This window comes from Gloeophyllum trabeum (assembly GCF_000344685.1).
Source record: "Gloeophyllum trabeum ATCC 11539 unplaced genomic scaffold GLOTRscaffold_00002, whole genome shotgun sequence".
NCBI lineage: Eukaryota > Fungi > Basidiomycota > Agaricomycetes > Gloeophyllales > Gloeophyllaceae > Gloeophyllum > Gloeophyllum trabeum.
The window spans coordinates 854,682-868,334 of record NW_006920411.1 but is presented as its reverse complement, the minus strand read 5'-3'; the positions used below and the strand labels follow the sequence as shown (position 1 = coordinate 868,334).

Sequence of the window (13,653 nt, the reverse complement as noted above, 5' to 3'; positions counted from 1 at the left end):
CATATACCCCGTGCCTAAGGTCTTGGGCCATGTTTCATTGAGGAGCCTAGTACTTGCACCTTTCAATGTTTGCAAAGTGATTTATGCATCAAAAATACATAGCAACAACCCATAGACTTCTCATGCATACTATCCAAGGATTACTTCTATTTAATTGCATTATACATCCCGCTATCGACGCAGATGACATGCTCGAAGGGCGGCTGAGGTGCTACGACAAAGCCAGCTCGAAAATCCAAATCGGGCAGTCGGCGAACGTCAATAAACCGACGCGTCGTTAGTCGCTTAGCTGCCTTACATAATTCCGGTAAAACCTCGGACGACGAGTTGGGCCAGCCGTCTCAGAGCGTCCTCATCCTCACTAGTCGTCTTAATTAGGAAACACATCTATAAATAAGTTGCATTATATAAGCCCTATTACATAATATCTTCACATATGCCCTAGCAGAGAGGATCGAGGACGCGGAGACGGATGGTTCTAGGAGCCTGCTTCCCATCTAGCACTGCCTTCCAAGGCTTCAACAGAACAGAAAAGAACATTTCTCGCACTTATCTATTCTCCATCCTGCCTAAACTCTAATTCTCTCGTTCAGCTTCGACGTCCGGCCGTCAGGGCCAGCGTCGGTTTGTCATTTTGTGAGCCGTGCGGTTCATCGTTCCTCTCCGCTACTAAATTAAGTAGCCATGGTAAGCACTAGAGTATCAGAGTTTCCTGCAGACCGGTCGTCACTGTTGACTGACACCTTGCATGGGTATCTGTTGCACTCTAGGCACAAGTCGCAGTAAACTGCATGGCTGAATTCTCAGTGAAGGCGGCCAACGAAATGCCCTTACGTCTCTTCGACAACCGGATGCTGTTTCTCAGCTATGCAGACTGGTGAAGTCAACCCGGCTGTGCTAGGGAAGGCTAGGGATAGGTGCACAGCCGCTGCCTCGTGTCTTCACAAAAGACTGCAAGAGAGCATCCTTCCCACCCAGTTACGCTGATAATCTAGGCCATTTGCTAATCTTGAATGACGTTCATCAGATTACTTTGAGGCTGTAAGCCTTGTCATCTGTCCGCTAGAGCGCCTAAGGCTGCCACAGGTTTACTTCTCGTATCGTCCAATTTACCTCTCTCGGTGTGCCTGTGCTGCATCATGTTAGTTTTCTGGATTTCTACTCTACGACACGTTGCAAACCTTTGCGCACCATGTCCAGCCTCGGGAGGCTCATAAGGAGCGTCACATTCGGATATGTCTCCCCTTGGAAGAGTCACCCGCCTCCGGGTCATTCTAACTATATTGCATGCCAAAGTCCCCCGTACGGAAGTCGGCGAAAGACCGCAAAGCCTCACATTCACGCAGAGGACCTAAGGACGTCCCACAGCACCTGGTATGCACAACTGTATTGCTCGGACGGGAGGTTCACAGCTGATTATGAGTATCCTCTAGATGCCGAGCTACGGTATCCGAATCTTCGGGAAACTTACACCCGATATGACTCCTGTAACCAGTGACGGCTTCACTGAGTCCAGCTTTCCCTTCCGGGAGGCGGATGCTACGAATAACGACAGTGTCGAGGTACCGTCGGAACAAGAACACTCCCGAAGACCGCGTCGCGGTCGTCGCGCAAGGAAAGGCAAAGCGAAACAGCCAGTCGAGTCAGTCGCCACTGGCAGTCAATATCGGGTAGAGGAAGCGAGCGCTCAGTTCGAGGGTTCCCTTGTCGAGCCCGTCCCCCAATGTCCCCCAGGCCATCTCCCTGTCCCCGTTCCTGCGAACCATTCGCGTGTCCCTTATGTGTCCCAGCCACTGCCCCAGTCCGAACCGAGTTATAATGTAAACTATAATGGTGGTAATATCTACCAGTACGAACTCTCTGCCGCTTTAAGGACGTCATCTGACATGCAGAGTCCCATCCCTATCCGACCATCACGACCCCGCCCTCGTTTCCCCTCTCTGCCGCCTGTCGCTCGACCTCTCTTTCACGTCCCTCAAACTGAGAATGGCCGGCCACGCTTCATCCCATCCCTTCGTAACGGCTTCCCCCCTCCTTCATCGGCTCCCACTGTCCTAACTTCACATCCGCAACCCAATGCTCCGTACTCCCGCAGAGAATACGCTCATGCTCACCCTTTCCCTATGCATAGGACCGCTCCACAGAGCACCGAGCTTCCCATGTCAAATGGCTGGAGACCGATGGAATCGCACAGTGATAACTTGCGGCATATGCAGGAGAGGGATCTGCGTGCGCAGATGCTGAATGAGCAGAGCTTGGCTTACGGGCTGTCTAATGGGGATACTGCTGGCTCATCAGGTGCTCCGTTCGCGCCTCCTGAGTACGGGACAAACTACTATTCATACGGAGGGGCGCTGCAAGCGCCTGGTACGCTAGCTCAGGATGGCTTTGCGGGGGTGGAGCGATACACTGGTGTTGACGTTGAGGCTGCTGCTATGGGCACGAATGCCGTCTCTCATGGAGATGCAGTGCTGGGCCCCTTTGGATGGAGCTGACACTACGGGGGGAGGGGGGGGCCTTGACGGCGATGCGAATTGACCCGCCCTCATGCACCGTCTGACCATGATGAAGACGGCAGATTGAGTGTGAGGCATCCATGATGGTCTGCCTTACACGCCAGCCTTCGGAACTAGAGACGCCCATATACATGGCGAGGGGCTCCAGAAGAACCCGAGGCTGCAGATTTTCGGGCGGGAAGAGGATGGGTTGGAATAAAGGAAGTCGATCTACGACTCGCTGCATGCTATGCTTTCTACCTGAACGGAGAGGAAGACGACATGAAGCAGTACCCTATGCAATTCCTACATAAAGTATCTTACGTCGTCTCTTAATTCATTTAATTCATTTGCTGTACTCTCCTCGCATATTGTGGCCAGCCAGCGCAGATTCATAAGAATATAGTCTTGGTCCCTTACTTCTTAAGTCTCTTGGTAGCCCGTGTGGCCACGGGCGCCGCGGTATCAACAGACGAGATTGACATGGATCGTCGGGACGACGCCTGGATATACTGCTTCAGGCGCAGACCAAGGTACACAAGGATAGATCCTCGTACCTTCCTAGCCCGCCCGCTTCGGACGCTCACAACGCTCTGCGCTCGAACGCTATCTTCCTCCTTCTCCCCATCAGCGTCCCTCTCAGTACCTGTCTCGTCTTGGTCGACGTCCATGGGGGTCTCCGCAGCATCTCCTGCCACCGACGCGCTGCTGCTCTTGCTCTCGAGTCTCATCCGTGCCGTCCGGATTTCTTGGTCAACGCGGTCGACGGCACGCTTGAGGTCGACAAGGGCTGCCGCGGCGTCCAGGAGACTTTCGAGTTTCTCGCAATTGTCTTTAGTCGGCATGACCAGACGAGTATGGTTTATACCGAGCTCAGCAAGAGCAGCTGTGATTTTCGGTGCAAGGCCGGCGGGCTTTGGAACAGGGATCTTGAATGATCTCAAGTACACTGGCGTGTGTGCATTCTTTGTAACAGGTAGATTGCTTGGCGCCGGGGCGGAGTTTCGATGAATGCAATGGAGAATGTCTGTGAAATGAGCTTAGTGATCGTCCGTCACGCATGAACGACATGATAAACACACCTTCCTCGGGTGAGGGGACAGATGCTTTCGCTGATTGTTGTCCTTTCTTCGGTACGGGCGTACCCAATGATATGATGTTCGACGGCCCAGCAGATGCGCTTTCCCATTCGCTTCCGTGCCTCCTTTTCTTCTGCTTGGTATCGCCCGAGCCCATGGGGCCTTCGTCGTCTATGGGAAGGCCGTCCAAGCCACTTTCAATGCCTGCCAACGTGCGCAAAAGTTCATCTCGATCCCGCTTGAACCGCCTCTCCGTTTGCTCAAGGCGCTTGATCTCGATGAAGAGAGCTTCCTCCTCCGCAATCTGGGCTGGAGTGCGTGATGCTAGGCTGGCTAGATACTTCTTGCGTGTCGTCTCACGTTCTGTGGGGAAAGCCTCAGTATAGGGGTGAGCAAATATGTCTTTTCGACCGTACCTTTGTCAAACTGGAAGCTAGATAGTAAGTTGGTTCTACTTGTCTCATCACCAGGCCATGGCCGACTCCGGACGAGCTTTCGACAAACGCTGAAGTATCTATCCTTGAGATCCTGATACGACAGAACGGTAAGACGTGATAGCGGTGCCACAGGAGACTATCTTGCTCACTTCCATGGAACGTTCAGGGCCGCCCGGGAAGTTATAACGGTCATGTATGATAAACCATCGTAGGTCATATTCCCTCACGACATCGAATAGATAGTCGGTCTCTTCTTTCGACCATTCACTGTCTTTGCAAAAATCGTCATTAGTGGCCATTGGAAAGGTCCAGCAGACCTACCCTCAAGGAGACGGGTGTACTCATCTTGTGAGTATGTGTAGATATTTGATTGTGCATTGTATTTAGCCCAAAAATATTCTATTATACACGGTGAACATATGGTTATATGCGACACGCGAGAGATATTACCCTCGTTGGGGTCATCGGTGGCCTTGACCCAGTGGTTAAGTTCCAGTGAGTCTTTACGAGCAGGGTTCTTGAAAGAACGACGCTCCCTGTAGAACGATGATATCGTGCCTACGATTCTCCTCGGGGGGCGACGTACCATCTGACCTTCTGGGTCCCGCTGAGATTGGGTTTCTGCTTCAATCGCGGCTTCGAACTCTCTGGCAGAGATGCCATAGACGGACCAATCAAGGCAAATAGTTCTCGAGAAATGCCATTCGGCTTGCCGGTTGAAGCAGATTTCTTCAAAGGTTGTTGACTTTGGGTCGAAGGACTTCCGGCAGGAGGCAAAGATAGGATGCTTCGTACATCGGCCGCCGATGCGCCTGACATGTTATGGGAGGAAAGAGCAGATAGAGCCTATGGCACCGATTATCCCAGAGTAATAGCTAGCTACAGGCAACAAAGAATGCAGCTGGAGGTCCAAGACGAGAGTAAGTCTAAGGAGCTCAGCAAGAGTTAGCCGGCCACAGACGCGCCTGGTCGGCATCGGCCGTATTGCTTGGACGTATTTGCGGGGGTGGCTTGAGTTGGACATGGACGCGACTTCCAGCCATATCCTCACTTAGAATCACGGCCCGAACAATGCAAACTCTTCTAAGGCAGTCCTGTATACGCTCTCGGTCCTTCCAAACGGCGCACCCTCGCTGGCGAGAGGCTCACGGTCCATTCACCAATATCCTGGCGAGCGAAGTTCCTCCACCAGTGCAGGTCAGCCAAATCACTCCCGAAGGAATACAGCTCGCAGACGGGCTGGTCATCCCTTCGGCATGTATATTCTTGGAGGGGAAAGTCTTCTTATGGGACGTCCCTCAAAGTCTTTGGGATGGCTGGAATAAAGATAGGTTTGAGATATTCGACACGGTCGTACCCAAGCCAGGTATGTGTCTCTACACCGGACTCCGCATCTTTGAAGTAAGACTCCCCGTCGCATCAGATCTGTTATTGCTTGGTACCGGAAAGTCCGCAGCTCTGCCTCCTCCTTCAATTCGGTCGTTCTTGAGCGAGATTGGGGTTCAAATGGACGTCATGGACACGGTTCGTCTCATGACTTGTTCACAGATCGGGCTCGAGATCATATTGATTGTGTTAAGCGTAATGCATGCTCTACTTACAACCTTCTCTCTGAGGAGGGGCGCCGAGTCGCAGCCGCTCTGCTGCCCATTCAGCCGCGGGCATGGCAGAAGCGGTCATAAAACCATACGCAGGATACGATGCAAAAGACGCCTGCCACATTCTCGTCGATGCTGTATGCTATGTTACAGATACTTGGTCGGGGTTTCCTGATATTTCTGGCCGATAGATTACGCTGGCGGCGCCTTTCTCTTGCCCTTCTGTGTGGCTGACGCCGATGGCTCTTCCTCATCATCGTACTGGCTTGGTACCCTAATCTCTATAGGCAACAGATTGCCTGTTCGATAAGTCCAATGTGTATTAACGAGACCATACGGGGACCAAACAAGCAATGAAACATGGCATTGGGATGATACAAGGTTATCACAATGGTGAATACACGCACCTGTCTCCGGGTCCTTATACTGCACGGCAAGCGTGTCCCAGTTCATAAGCAATCCCTTAATCGCTGCATTTTCGTTGAGAGGTTCGTATTTCCCAGTAAGCCGGCCCTTTTCCTTCAAGGCGCGAGATAGCTCGAAGTCGTTCGTCGACGCGACCTCTGGAAGACCAGATACTTGATTTCTCACGTTAGCTTTGAATGCAGAAAGCACCTCCTGCTTCAGGTCCGCGACAGTCGAAGTCTGGCTGCCCGAAACGAAGATAGTGAGGGAGTAGGTCTTGACCGGGAACAGCAGATTTTTTGGTTGAGGCTTAGGCTGGACAGCACACAATTTAGATCATGAGTCGACATAGAGATATCTGCGGTTAGCTACGCGTACCATTGATGAATGTCGAGAACAGCCAAATGTAACGTTGAAGACGGCGTAGAGACCCAAATTAAGGCTCCGTTCGGTTGCACGGCCGCGTCGCGGCGCTCTCAAGGCGCCACAGCCAGCTCGGCTGCGTGGCAGTGCTTTTAGTGAGAGGCGATTGGCTGAAAGACTGTTTTGGCGTCGTTGGCCGCGACGCGGCCATGCATCCGAACGCAGCCTAAACTCCGCTTTACACCTGAGAGCGACCTTGCCGGCTGCAGGCCGGCTGCAATTAGCTTAACACCGACTGGTTGTGGCTGCCGCCGACGACGATGAGCTTGTTCCACGACCCTACGGCGGCGTCCACGCCATACAAGGATCCGACTCCTCTCCCCGATGACATTCCCAAGGTCAACGAATTGGGAGCGACCAGCGCACCTCTGAAGAGCGCTTCGTTCTTCATTGGAGCTCATTGCAAGGAGTTCAATGGTGCGTTTGCGTCACAACGTTCTCCATAAGGCTGTAGGTTAACCTGTACTCGTATCAATCATTGCTACTCTTGGGCTCGTTATTGGGGACGCTTCGACGGTGAACGTATAAACCATACTATGACACCGTGTACGCGCGGGGCTTGGAATATTCAGAGGACTTCATGCTATGCAAGCAGGAGAGCCGCGATCCCGCACATTGTCTCAAGGAAGGACGCAGGGTGACCCGATGTGCAGCTGACTTGTGAGTACCCAATATCCGTATTCCTGGCTTGACCATACCTGGTAGAGTGGAGAGGGCCGGATTTCTTACCACCTATTGCTATAGAATAAACAAGCTCCGTGAAAACTGCTTCAAAGAGTTCGAGGAACACTGGAATTGTCTAGAGTATAACAACCAGGTATGCCTTGATGATGCCCTGCCGCTGTACTCACGTCTCAACCTCGGGTGGTCTCGGAAATTGACGCCTTTACGCTCTAGGAATTCTATCCCTGCCGCAAACCTGAACGGGCACTCAACAAGTGCGTCTTCGAGAAGATGGTGCGTTCCTCGTGCTCCTGCCGGTCCAGATCTACGTGTTCACTTGCAATACAGGGTCTGACGAAGACCATCCCTGGGACACCCGAGGGCAAAACACCGGTGCATGAGCTTACGAACCCTGTCTTCAAGCGTCAGCAGAAGTAGAGCGCTCTTGTTCTATTCTGCGCATGGGATTATCCCTCCCCAGGGGGCTTTAATGCAGACGCTGTGCTTCTGGGGCTGGCTCTCGTGTCGTAGCTGTCCTGGAGCCCTTCTGACTCCTGCCAATATTGCTATACATCATGAATAGAAGCAGCAAGACATGCACCCGGCCGTGTCGCGGCGAGTATATCAGCTGTCTTTGAGTGGAACGCTATGAATTCAACAACCCTATGGGTGTCTGAGAGAACTTTGAAGACCAGAAAGTAAGGGAAACTGACAAATAGTTGCATAATTACGGACTTGGATTCAGAAAGGAGACGTGGACGCGACGTGGACGCGATCGGACCAATGCTCCGCTCATTCCCGCCTTTGCCACGACCGCGTGTTCGTCTGGCCCTCCACAAGTACTCTACATCTTCCACCTGTAATCAACTCAGTCCGCAACATGCCATCTATGTCTCGAACTCGGTCAATCCCTATTTCAACCTCTCCCTTGAGGATTGGTCCGTCCCAATTATCTAGGACCATGAGAAGTCGCGAATTTTGACCGATTCCCTGTGCACTTAGGCTCTTCAGACATAAGAACCACCAGGAGCCATTATTACTCCTATACAGGAATACACCATGCGTCGTCATAGGCAGGAATCAGAATCCGTGGAAGGAGGTCAATATGTCGGCCTTGAAAGCGAGGAACATACCGTTCATCAGGAGAAGGAGTGGTGGGGGCACAGTATATCACGTACAGCTCTCCGGATACCTTCTCCACCTGTGGATATACTTACCGAGTGCTCATGCAGGACCTAGGAAATACTAACTACTCGATACACCTCCCGCGAGCGTCTTTCGATCGACATGAGACAGCTGAACTGGTTCGGAGAGCGATCAGTACGCTGGGTATTGACGTTCGCGTTAATGATAGGAATGACATATGCGTGGGGTCTGAAAAGATACGTGTCCCGGGTCCAATGTGCGTGCCTGCAGCTAACGAATGTTTTCGTTTGTACGTGTCCGGATCTGCATATAAAATCGTCCACCAGAGAGCATACCACCACGGAACCATGCTAATATCTACACGGCTAGACACTCTTGGCGCTCTGCTAAGAGCTGACAAGGTATTATCCATGGTCGAAAGCTTAACACTAGCATTCTGATACCGAATGCAGGATACGATGGTGACGAAAGGCGTGGATTCCGTCCGCTCACCAGTGTGCAATCTCCGTCAGTTCAGTTCCACGATCAATCATGAAACGTTCGTGGATGCTGTGATTAAGGAGTTCAGGAAAGAATACGATATACGGGAGACGGTGAATAGTATGCCAATGAACGTTGTCCAATTCCGCTAAACGCTTACCAAGGTTCAATACGTGGATAATGGCGAAGGAGTAGATGATATTGAGTATATCCGGAACGGGATGACGGAGCTGCTTGTAAGTCTTATAGTATGTCCGTGAAAGCCGGGATTGACCGGCAGCTTGGGACGCAGAGTTGGGACTGGGCATTTGGCCAGACTCCAGAGTTCACATATACGCTGAAGAAAACGTTGCCCTGGGGCACAGTGGTAAGTACCGAGCCCTTCCTTAGGTTGTGCTTGCACTAACGGACTGCCAGACTGCTGAGATCCGCTCGAAGCATGGCGTAATTCTATCCGCCGCTTTTGCTGGCGAAGGGGACGTGTCCCAAGAGACACTAGAACAACTAGGTCGAAGACTCGAGGGACAGAAGTATGGCTTCGTGGATGCAGATATAGTAAGGGATATCACAGAGCAGGACAACCGGTACCGAGATATCTGGGATTTCCTTTCATCGTCCATGGATACTTACAGCTACAGACCATAAGGCCCATATATGAAGTTGTGTACGGCGGTAACATTGCGCAGCTTTGAGCGGCGCATAGCCGTGATCTATAAACGCGAGTTTCGGGCTAAGTGAACAGGATGGAGTGTATTGTAGAAACTTCATCGTGTCCTCTCAGTGTACCACATACTACTCGTCGAGAAATCATCCGGTGCCACTGGATCGGACTAAACGAGGGACGTTACTTGGCACAGACTCTTAAGAGTCAAATAGCACGCACCCTCTGTCCCCGAGGATGTCCGGTTAGCCGTCTGTCTCTGTCCATCATCATCTCGTCCCAGGCGTCAATGTTGTATCGAGGGCCCTAGTAATCGGACAGGTCGTGCCCAGAATGAATTAGGGGCACGTGTATGGAATTTGCGAGGAATAGACTTGGACAGTACCTTGCCCTGGTTCTGCAGCCGCTTCGACGTGTTCAGCAGGGTGCCGGCAGCCCCGAACATGACGGTGAGCAAACCTATCGGTCGAGTCAGTGGCCAGCAAGACGCGTAAGTGGTAGGCGCACCGAAGGGGATGAGAGCCTCCCAGGGAACAGGCATGGTGACGAACTGAGCGTTGATATCGTTGGACGGAACTATAGGTAGGTCTGACGCCACCCGATTGGCTGCATGGATGTTTGCAGATATTTGTATCCCGACAAACATACGATAAATGGAGTATTTCCCACTTTCCGTGGACTGTAGGTAATTCCACGCGGCCTATCCGACACTCTCGTATGCGCCATGTGAAAGAGCCTTGCGCGTGCGCATCAGAATTATCACAAGGTATTGTTAAAGCCACTGCTTCATTCAACCACATCAGAGAATGAAGAATAGATTGTTACCAATCACTCGGAAAGAACAACATGGAATTATAGACGGATTCTATAGCTACAACGGTGGAAGTAGTGTCGGAATGTATATGTATAGGAAACACCTTGCTGGAGGGGAACCCGGGCCACATGAATCTTTCGGGAACTGCATTGCTCATTTGAACCGGATATCGCGTCTTGCTGTCAGGATGGGTCTATCCGGACCTCCCGAGGACAAGCGTATAAGGGACGCACTGACCCGGTGCGCTCTCATGAATACGTGAAGCGCAGGACGAAATTAACTACCACAGCCACTGCACCCGGGCGTTAGACGCATCAATCGCGGGATTAGCACGGACCACCTACCGAGAAGGGCAATGCATAACAAGGTCTGCGGGGTGCATTGGTATCAGCAACAGTTCAGCAAGAAAGGGAGGAAACCTACCGGTCCCAACCTATCGTCGTAGGGTCCACGACCTCCCCGGCGGATAGAGGCAGCGCGCCAATGGTAGGTATATAGGGCGTAGATCATGACGGCCATTGCTATCAGATAAGGATAGCATTGCCATGGGATGTCTCACATAAGTTGAGATACCTCAAACAACTCACCTACGATGGAGAACATAGCGGCACTGATCTTTCCAACCTACAAAGCACTTTTCAGCCAATCAGACAGTGATATTACATCCGACGTGCGTACCTTGTCACCAAAATTCAGCAACCCAACTGCCAATCCTCCCAAAACGACAGTAAAATGCAGCCATGACAAGAAAGTACGTTCGTTCGCAAACGAGACTTTGGGTTCGACCCGGACAGGGAGGGCTATGCGCTTCTGCGCAGTACGCTGGAGGAGAGGCTGCGTCGACATGGCGGTCAATAGAGAACCTATGCAGAGGCTGATAATAGACAGTCTAGAGCAACCGTCCTCGGGCTGCAGCGGGGACCTGGTCTTGACATAAAGCCAGAAACGAATGGGATCGGGTCCACCACGAACGTTCGTGGTCACACGTCACATTTGGAGTAGCGTCTGTGACAGTCCTTCTTCCTCCACGACTTCACGTCGGCATCTTTTCCCCTGCTCTGGCTGCCTGCAAGTCCTAGGACCGTTGAGGTTGATGTTACCAGATGCTACTCTGCTGCCCTTAAGTATAGTTATGTGGGGCCTGTTGGCTTTGTGCTGTTCGCAGACGCTCATGGTGCGGCAGTGGTAGTGTGGCTGGGATCGGCCAATGCCGGTAGGGTGGGAAAATGCATTTTGAGGTCCCAGAAACCCCTGCAGAGCAGGGGCATGTTTGTTGCCGTAAAATTCTAGGAGCGAGCAGAGCCAGTCAAACCTTGTGATCCACTTGTTCCGCTGGCTTTACGCTTATCTTTTGTATTAAGGAGGACAAAATACTTACTATTGGCGATGCGGGTAGTTGGCATCTGCCACTTCTTCTAATTCACGGGAGACCTCACTGTTAGCATACGGGGAATGCTACAATGATGTATGGGCATTGAATATTGAATATTAAATCTTAATGTGTGATGCATTACAAGGTCAAGTTTACACTCACTGCGGTGGGCAGCTGGGGACTATGTGTCAGTATGGTTCGACGTTTCGCTCGATTCAACAGCTTCAAGAGGCACCATGCAGGGCATTCGAGGCTACTCACAGTAATTCCCAATGCCCAATGATCCCACATCTGGCCCTTTCTGAGCACGAGGTAAGTGTGATTTTTCTCGTGATTCCGTTTTCATTCCTGTTACGCGTTCCGCGGAACGGACACATCTTTGAATTGGCTGCTAAGAAGCCTGAAGAAATCGGGGTGCAATGTTGGGTGATACTACTTCAAAGGCTATTTGTCCTTAATTAGATACATCCATAAATCAGACCACTTCCTTTGCAGCAGCAATTCTGCTCAGATATTCCGTTTCCTCGAATATTTTCCCGATATCAGAAGCGCATCAATGATACGAGTGTCTACCTCCAGTACCCCTCGAACATGTAAGTGGATTGGTATATTCTCAGAATATCCTTATATTCTTGGGGGAACACCCGTATACAGAGTGACCACCGCTATGTATTGCGCTCTCAGTCGGGGCTGCATCTTCTGTCGGTGCCAGTCTGCGCTACTGCCTCTGGGCCCAATTCCTCGGTAGCACCGCCACTGATCCAGTTTTACTCCCGCTTCGGATTGACGCGGTGGCTGTGCAGGCGCTTCATTCGTGTGTCACAGTGTGTGCATGTCGATACATGATTAAATTATACAACAGGACTGCATGGATGGACTATGGTCACAGGGGCAGGACATGTCCTGGAGGGTTTGCTTGCTGATGACTTAACTACCTTTTTGTGTATCGAAGGAGTGCAATGTTAGACCGTAGAAGATAAACCAGCGTAAACGACAAGTTCTCCCTTCTCTCGCCGCCCCTCGATCACCTTGAACAGCCTCAAAAGTCTTAAAAATAAACTTCACGCAAAGATGGGTGGTCCAGGAGATGGCGAAAGTATGTGAGAGCGCGAAGAGGGAGAAAGGGGGCTCTAGGCAATTTCGTGCCGGCAGGATAGTCGGTGGATTGCATGTACGGCAACCGAGCGAAATTGGATGAAAGGGTAACAAGGGTGCAAATCTGTTGCTTTCAGGCGTGAGACAGGTGCTTCCGTAAGGCGGACCGTCTCTGCGGCGGTAATCCGATGGTGAAAGGAGGCGTCAGTCGGGAGGAGGGAGAGGGCCATCTGCCCCATCTTCCGAGTGATAGTCCATTTCCATTATTCCTCTACATCCCTCCAAGCCTTCCCATGGAGGGACCCATGTGCCTTACTATATGTCAGCGTGGGTTACATAAAGGAGCGGTAAGGAATAACTTACCTGGTATTCATATGCGCGACGCTTGGATTGGTCTTCTTCGCCTTTGCTTCGGTCGACTTGGGCTCAGAAGGAGGCGGGATCTTGTCTACCTCAGCACTGGACGGTAGCGCGGTATACGGTGCGCCTGTGCCCGACTCTCCTCCCTTTGCTGACTTCTTGGATGGCTTGAGGAGTTTGGATATCTTGAACCCCCCCGAGTTGGAGGAGGAGGATCCCTCCCCTGTGCCGTGGGCTTTGGCTTCTGTCTTGGGTTTCGAGCTGCTGCTAGAAATGCCGGTGCCCATAGGTAGAGCGGAGGGGTTGGCGGGGACGCCTCTATATGCGTGCCAGTGAGTCATTGCGGGTGAGGGCGATAGATGCGTCGAGGTGTTGAAGCTAGTTATGGGAATGGTGGTGTTCGTATCTGAAGCAAGGCTGTCGAAGCAGGGCTCTGGACTTGCTCTTTATAGTCATGATTCTGGATACGCGCGTACATTCTTTTGGGGTACGCGCGTACATTCTGACTCGATAGATGGGTCAGATGAGTCGAATCTAAAGAAAAGTGGAGGGTACGGAGCCATTAGCACCCCCTCCATGACAATGTCTCCGGTTTGTCGGACTTAAGACCAGCAAGTCTTTAGCA

General features: G+C 51.7%; 9 protein-coding genes across 9 annotated transcripts; 4 read left to right on the top strand and 5 right to left on the bottom strand.

Annotated features, from left to right (window-relative positions):
• Window positions 1-1,192: 1,192 nt before the first annotated feature.
• GLOTRDRAFT_136022 (uncharacterized protein) lies at window positions 1,193-2,590 on the top strand (the record flags this gene model as incomplete). Its single annotated transcript, XM_007863937.1, has 3 exons — window positions 1,193-1,302; window positions 1,347-1,374; window positions 1,434-2,590. The coding sequence occupies 3 exons, from the start codon at window positions 1,193-1,195 to the stop codon at window positions 2,493-2,495; spliced, it is 1,200 nt and encodes a 399-aa protein (XP_007862128.1). The 3' UTR covers window positions 2,496-2,590.
• Window positions 2,576-4,830, bottom strand: GLOTRDRAFT_113860 (uncharacterized protein; the record flags this gene model as incomplete). The annotated part of the gene is made up of 8 exons (XM_007863936.1): window positions 2,576-2,998; window positions 3,053-3,522; window positions 3,578-3,937; window positions 3,991-4,102; window positions 4,161-4,282; window positions 4,333-4,410; window positions 4,462-4,547; window positions 4,598-4,830. The coding sequence occupies 8 exons, from the start codon at window positions 4,828-4,830 to the stop codon at window positions 2,912-2,914; spliced, it is 1,548 nt and encodes a 515-aa protein (XP_007862127.1). The 3' UTR covers window positions 2,576-2,911.
• A 252-nt stretch (window positions 4,831-5,082) lies between these two features.
• GLOTRDRAFT_33095 (DUF498-domain-containing protein) lies at window positions 5,083-5,693 on the top strand (the record flags this gene model as incomplete). Its single annotated transcript, XM_007863483.1, has 3 exons — window positions 5,083-5,377; window positions 5,435-5,535; window positions 5,592-5,693. 3 exons carry the CDS (start codon window positions 5,083-5,085, stop codon window positions 5,691-5,693), a joined length of 498 nt encoding a protein of 165 aa, XP_007861674.1.
• Window positions 5,694-5,801: 108 nt separating this feature from the next.
• Window positions 5,802-6,179, bottom strand: GLOTRDRAFT_34862 (uncharacterized protein; the record flags this gene model as incomplete). Its single annotated transcript, XM_007863602.1, has 2 exons — window positions 5,802-5,908; window positions 6,017-6,179. Coding segments are annotated over 2 exons (270 nt in total), but the record flags the coding sequence as incomplete, so codon positions are not given.
• A 456-nt stretch (window positions 6,180-6,635) lies between these two features.
• Window positions 6,636-7,769, top strand: GLOTRDRAFT_70153 (NADH dehydrogenase alpha subcomplex subunit 8). Its single transcript, XM_007863935.1, has 5 exons — window positions 6,636-6,854; window positions 7,010-7,097; window positions 7,182-7,254; window positions 7,335-7,394; window positions 7,449-7,769. Exons 1-5 carry the CDS (start codon window positions 6,698-6,700, stop codon window positions 7,536-7,538), a joined length of 468 nt encoding a protein of 155 aa, XP_007862126.1. The 5' UTR covers window positions 6,636-6,697; the 3' UTR covers window positions 7,539-7,769.
• Window positions 7,770-7,883: 114 nt separating this feature from the next.
• Window positions 7,884-9,399, top strand: GLOTRDRAFT_70151 (Lipoyltransferase and lipoate-protein ligase; the record flags this gene model as incomplete). Its single annotated transcript, XM_007863934.1, has 7 exons — window positions 7,884-8,038; window positions 8,103-8,274; window positions 8,333-8,647; window positions 8,699-8,839; window positions 8,891-8,962; window positions 9,019-9,093; window positions 9,144-9,399. The coding sequence occupies 7 exons, from the start codon at window positions 7,884-7,886 to the stop codon at window positions 9,369-9,371; spliced, it is 1,158 nt and encodes a 385-aa protein (XP_007862125.1). The 3' UTR covers window positions 9,372-9,399.
• GLOTRDRAFT_136018 (small secreted protein) lies at window positions 9,395-9,955 on the bottom strand. The gene is made up of 4 exons (XM_007863933.1): window positions 9,895-9,955; window positions 9,773-9,846; window positions 9,610-9,693; window positions 9,395-9,556 (listed from the first exon to the last, which is right to left on the bottom strand). The coding sequence occupies exons 1-4, from the start codon at window positions 9,926-9,928 to the stop codon at window positions 9,491-9,493; spliced, it is 258 nt and encodes an 85-aa protein (XP_007862124.1). The 5' UTR covers window positions 9,929-9,955; the 3' UTR covers window positions 9,395-9,490.
• A 167-nt stretch (window positions 9,956-10,122) lies between these two features.
• Window positions 10,123-11,164, bottom strand: GLOTRDRAFT_54698 (uncharacterized protein). Its single transcript, XM_007863654.1, has 5 exons — window positions 10,880-11,164; window positions 10,789-10,825; window positions 10,625-10,722; window positions 10,546-10,570; window positions 10,123-10,493 (listed from the first exon to the last, which is right to left on the bottom strand). The coding sequence occupies exons 1-5, from the start codon at window positions 11,045-11,047 to the stop codon at window positions 10,450-10,452; spliced, it is 372 nt and encodes a 123-aa protein (XP_007861845.1). The 5' UTR covers window positions 11,048-11,164; the 3' UTR covers window positions 10,123-10,449.
• A 1,227-nt stretch (window positions 11,165-12,391) lies between these two features.
• On the bottom strand, window positions 12,392-13,369 carry GLOTRDRAFT_136016 (uncharacterized protein; the record flags this gene model as incomplete). Its single annotated transcript, XM_007863932.1, has 2 exons — window positions 12,392-12,979; window positions 13,032-13,369. 2 exons carry the CDS (start codon window positions 13,367-13,369, stop codon window positions 12,940-12,942), a joined length of 378 nt encoding a protein of 125 aa, XP_007862123.1. The 3' UTR covers window positions 12,392-12,939.
• Window positions 13,370-13,653: the final 284 nt, after the last annotated feature.

Excerpts from the sequence above, each read along its gene's own strand:
- GLOTRDRAFT_70153 (XM_007863935.1), top strand. The coding sequence starts at position 6,698 with ATGAGCTTGTTCCACGACCCTACGGCGGCGTCCACGCCATACAAGGAT. Across the intron at positions 7,255-7,334 it reads GTCTAGAGTATAACAACCAG|GAATTCTATCCCTGCCGCAA; the intron begins GTATGCCTTGAT and ends TTTACGCTCTAG. Across the intron at positions 7,395-7,448 it reads AGTGCGTCTTCGAGAAGATG|GGTCTGACGAAGACCATCCC; the intron begins GTGCGTTCCTCG and ends CTTGCAATACAG.
- GLOTRDRAFT_136018 (XM_007863933.1), bottom strand. The coding sequence starts at position 9,928 with ATGCCTGTTCCCTGGGAGGCTCTCATCCCCTTCG. Across the intron at positions 9,847-9,894 it reads GGAGGCTCTCATCCCCTTCG|GTTTGCTCACCGTCATGTTC; the intron begins GTGCGCCTACCA and ends CTCGACCGATAG. Across the intron at positions 9,557-9,609 it reads GACATCCTCGGGGACAGAGG|TCCGATCCAGTGGCACCGGA; the intron begins GTGCGTGCTATT and ends TCCCTCGTTTAG.
- GLOTRDRAFT_54698 (XM_007863654.1), bottom strand. The coding sequence starts at position 11,047 with ATGTCGACGCAGCCTCTCCTCCAGCGTACTGCGCAGAAGCGCATAGCC. Across the intron at positions 10,723-10,788 it reads CGCTATGTTCTCCATCGTAG|CAATGGCCGTCATGATCTAC; the intron begins GTGAGTTGTTTG and ends CTTATCTGATAG. Across the intron at positions 10,571-10,624 it reads ACGACGATAGGTTGGGACCG|ACCTTGTTATGCATTGCCCT; the intron begins GTAGGTTTCCTC and ends TGCACCCCGCAG.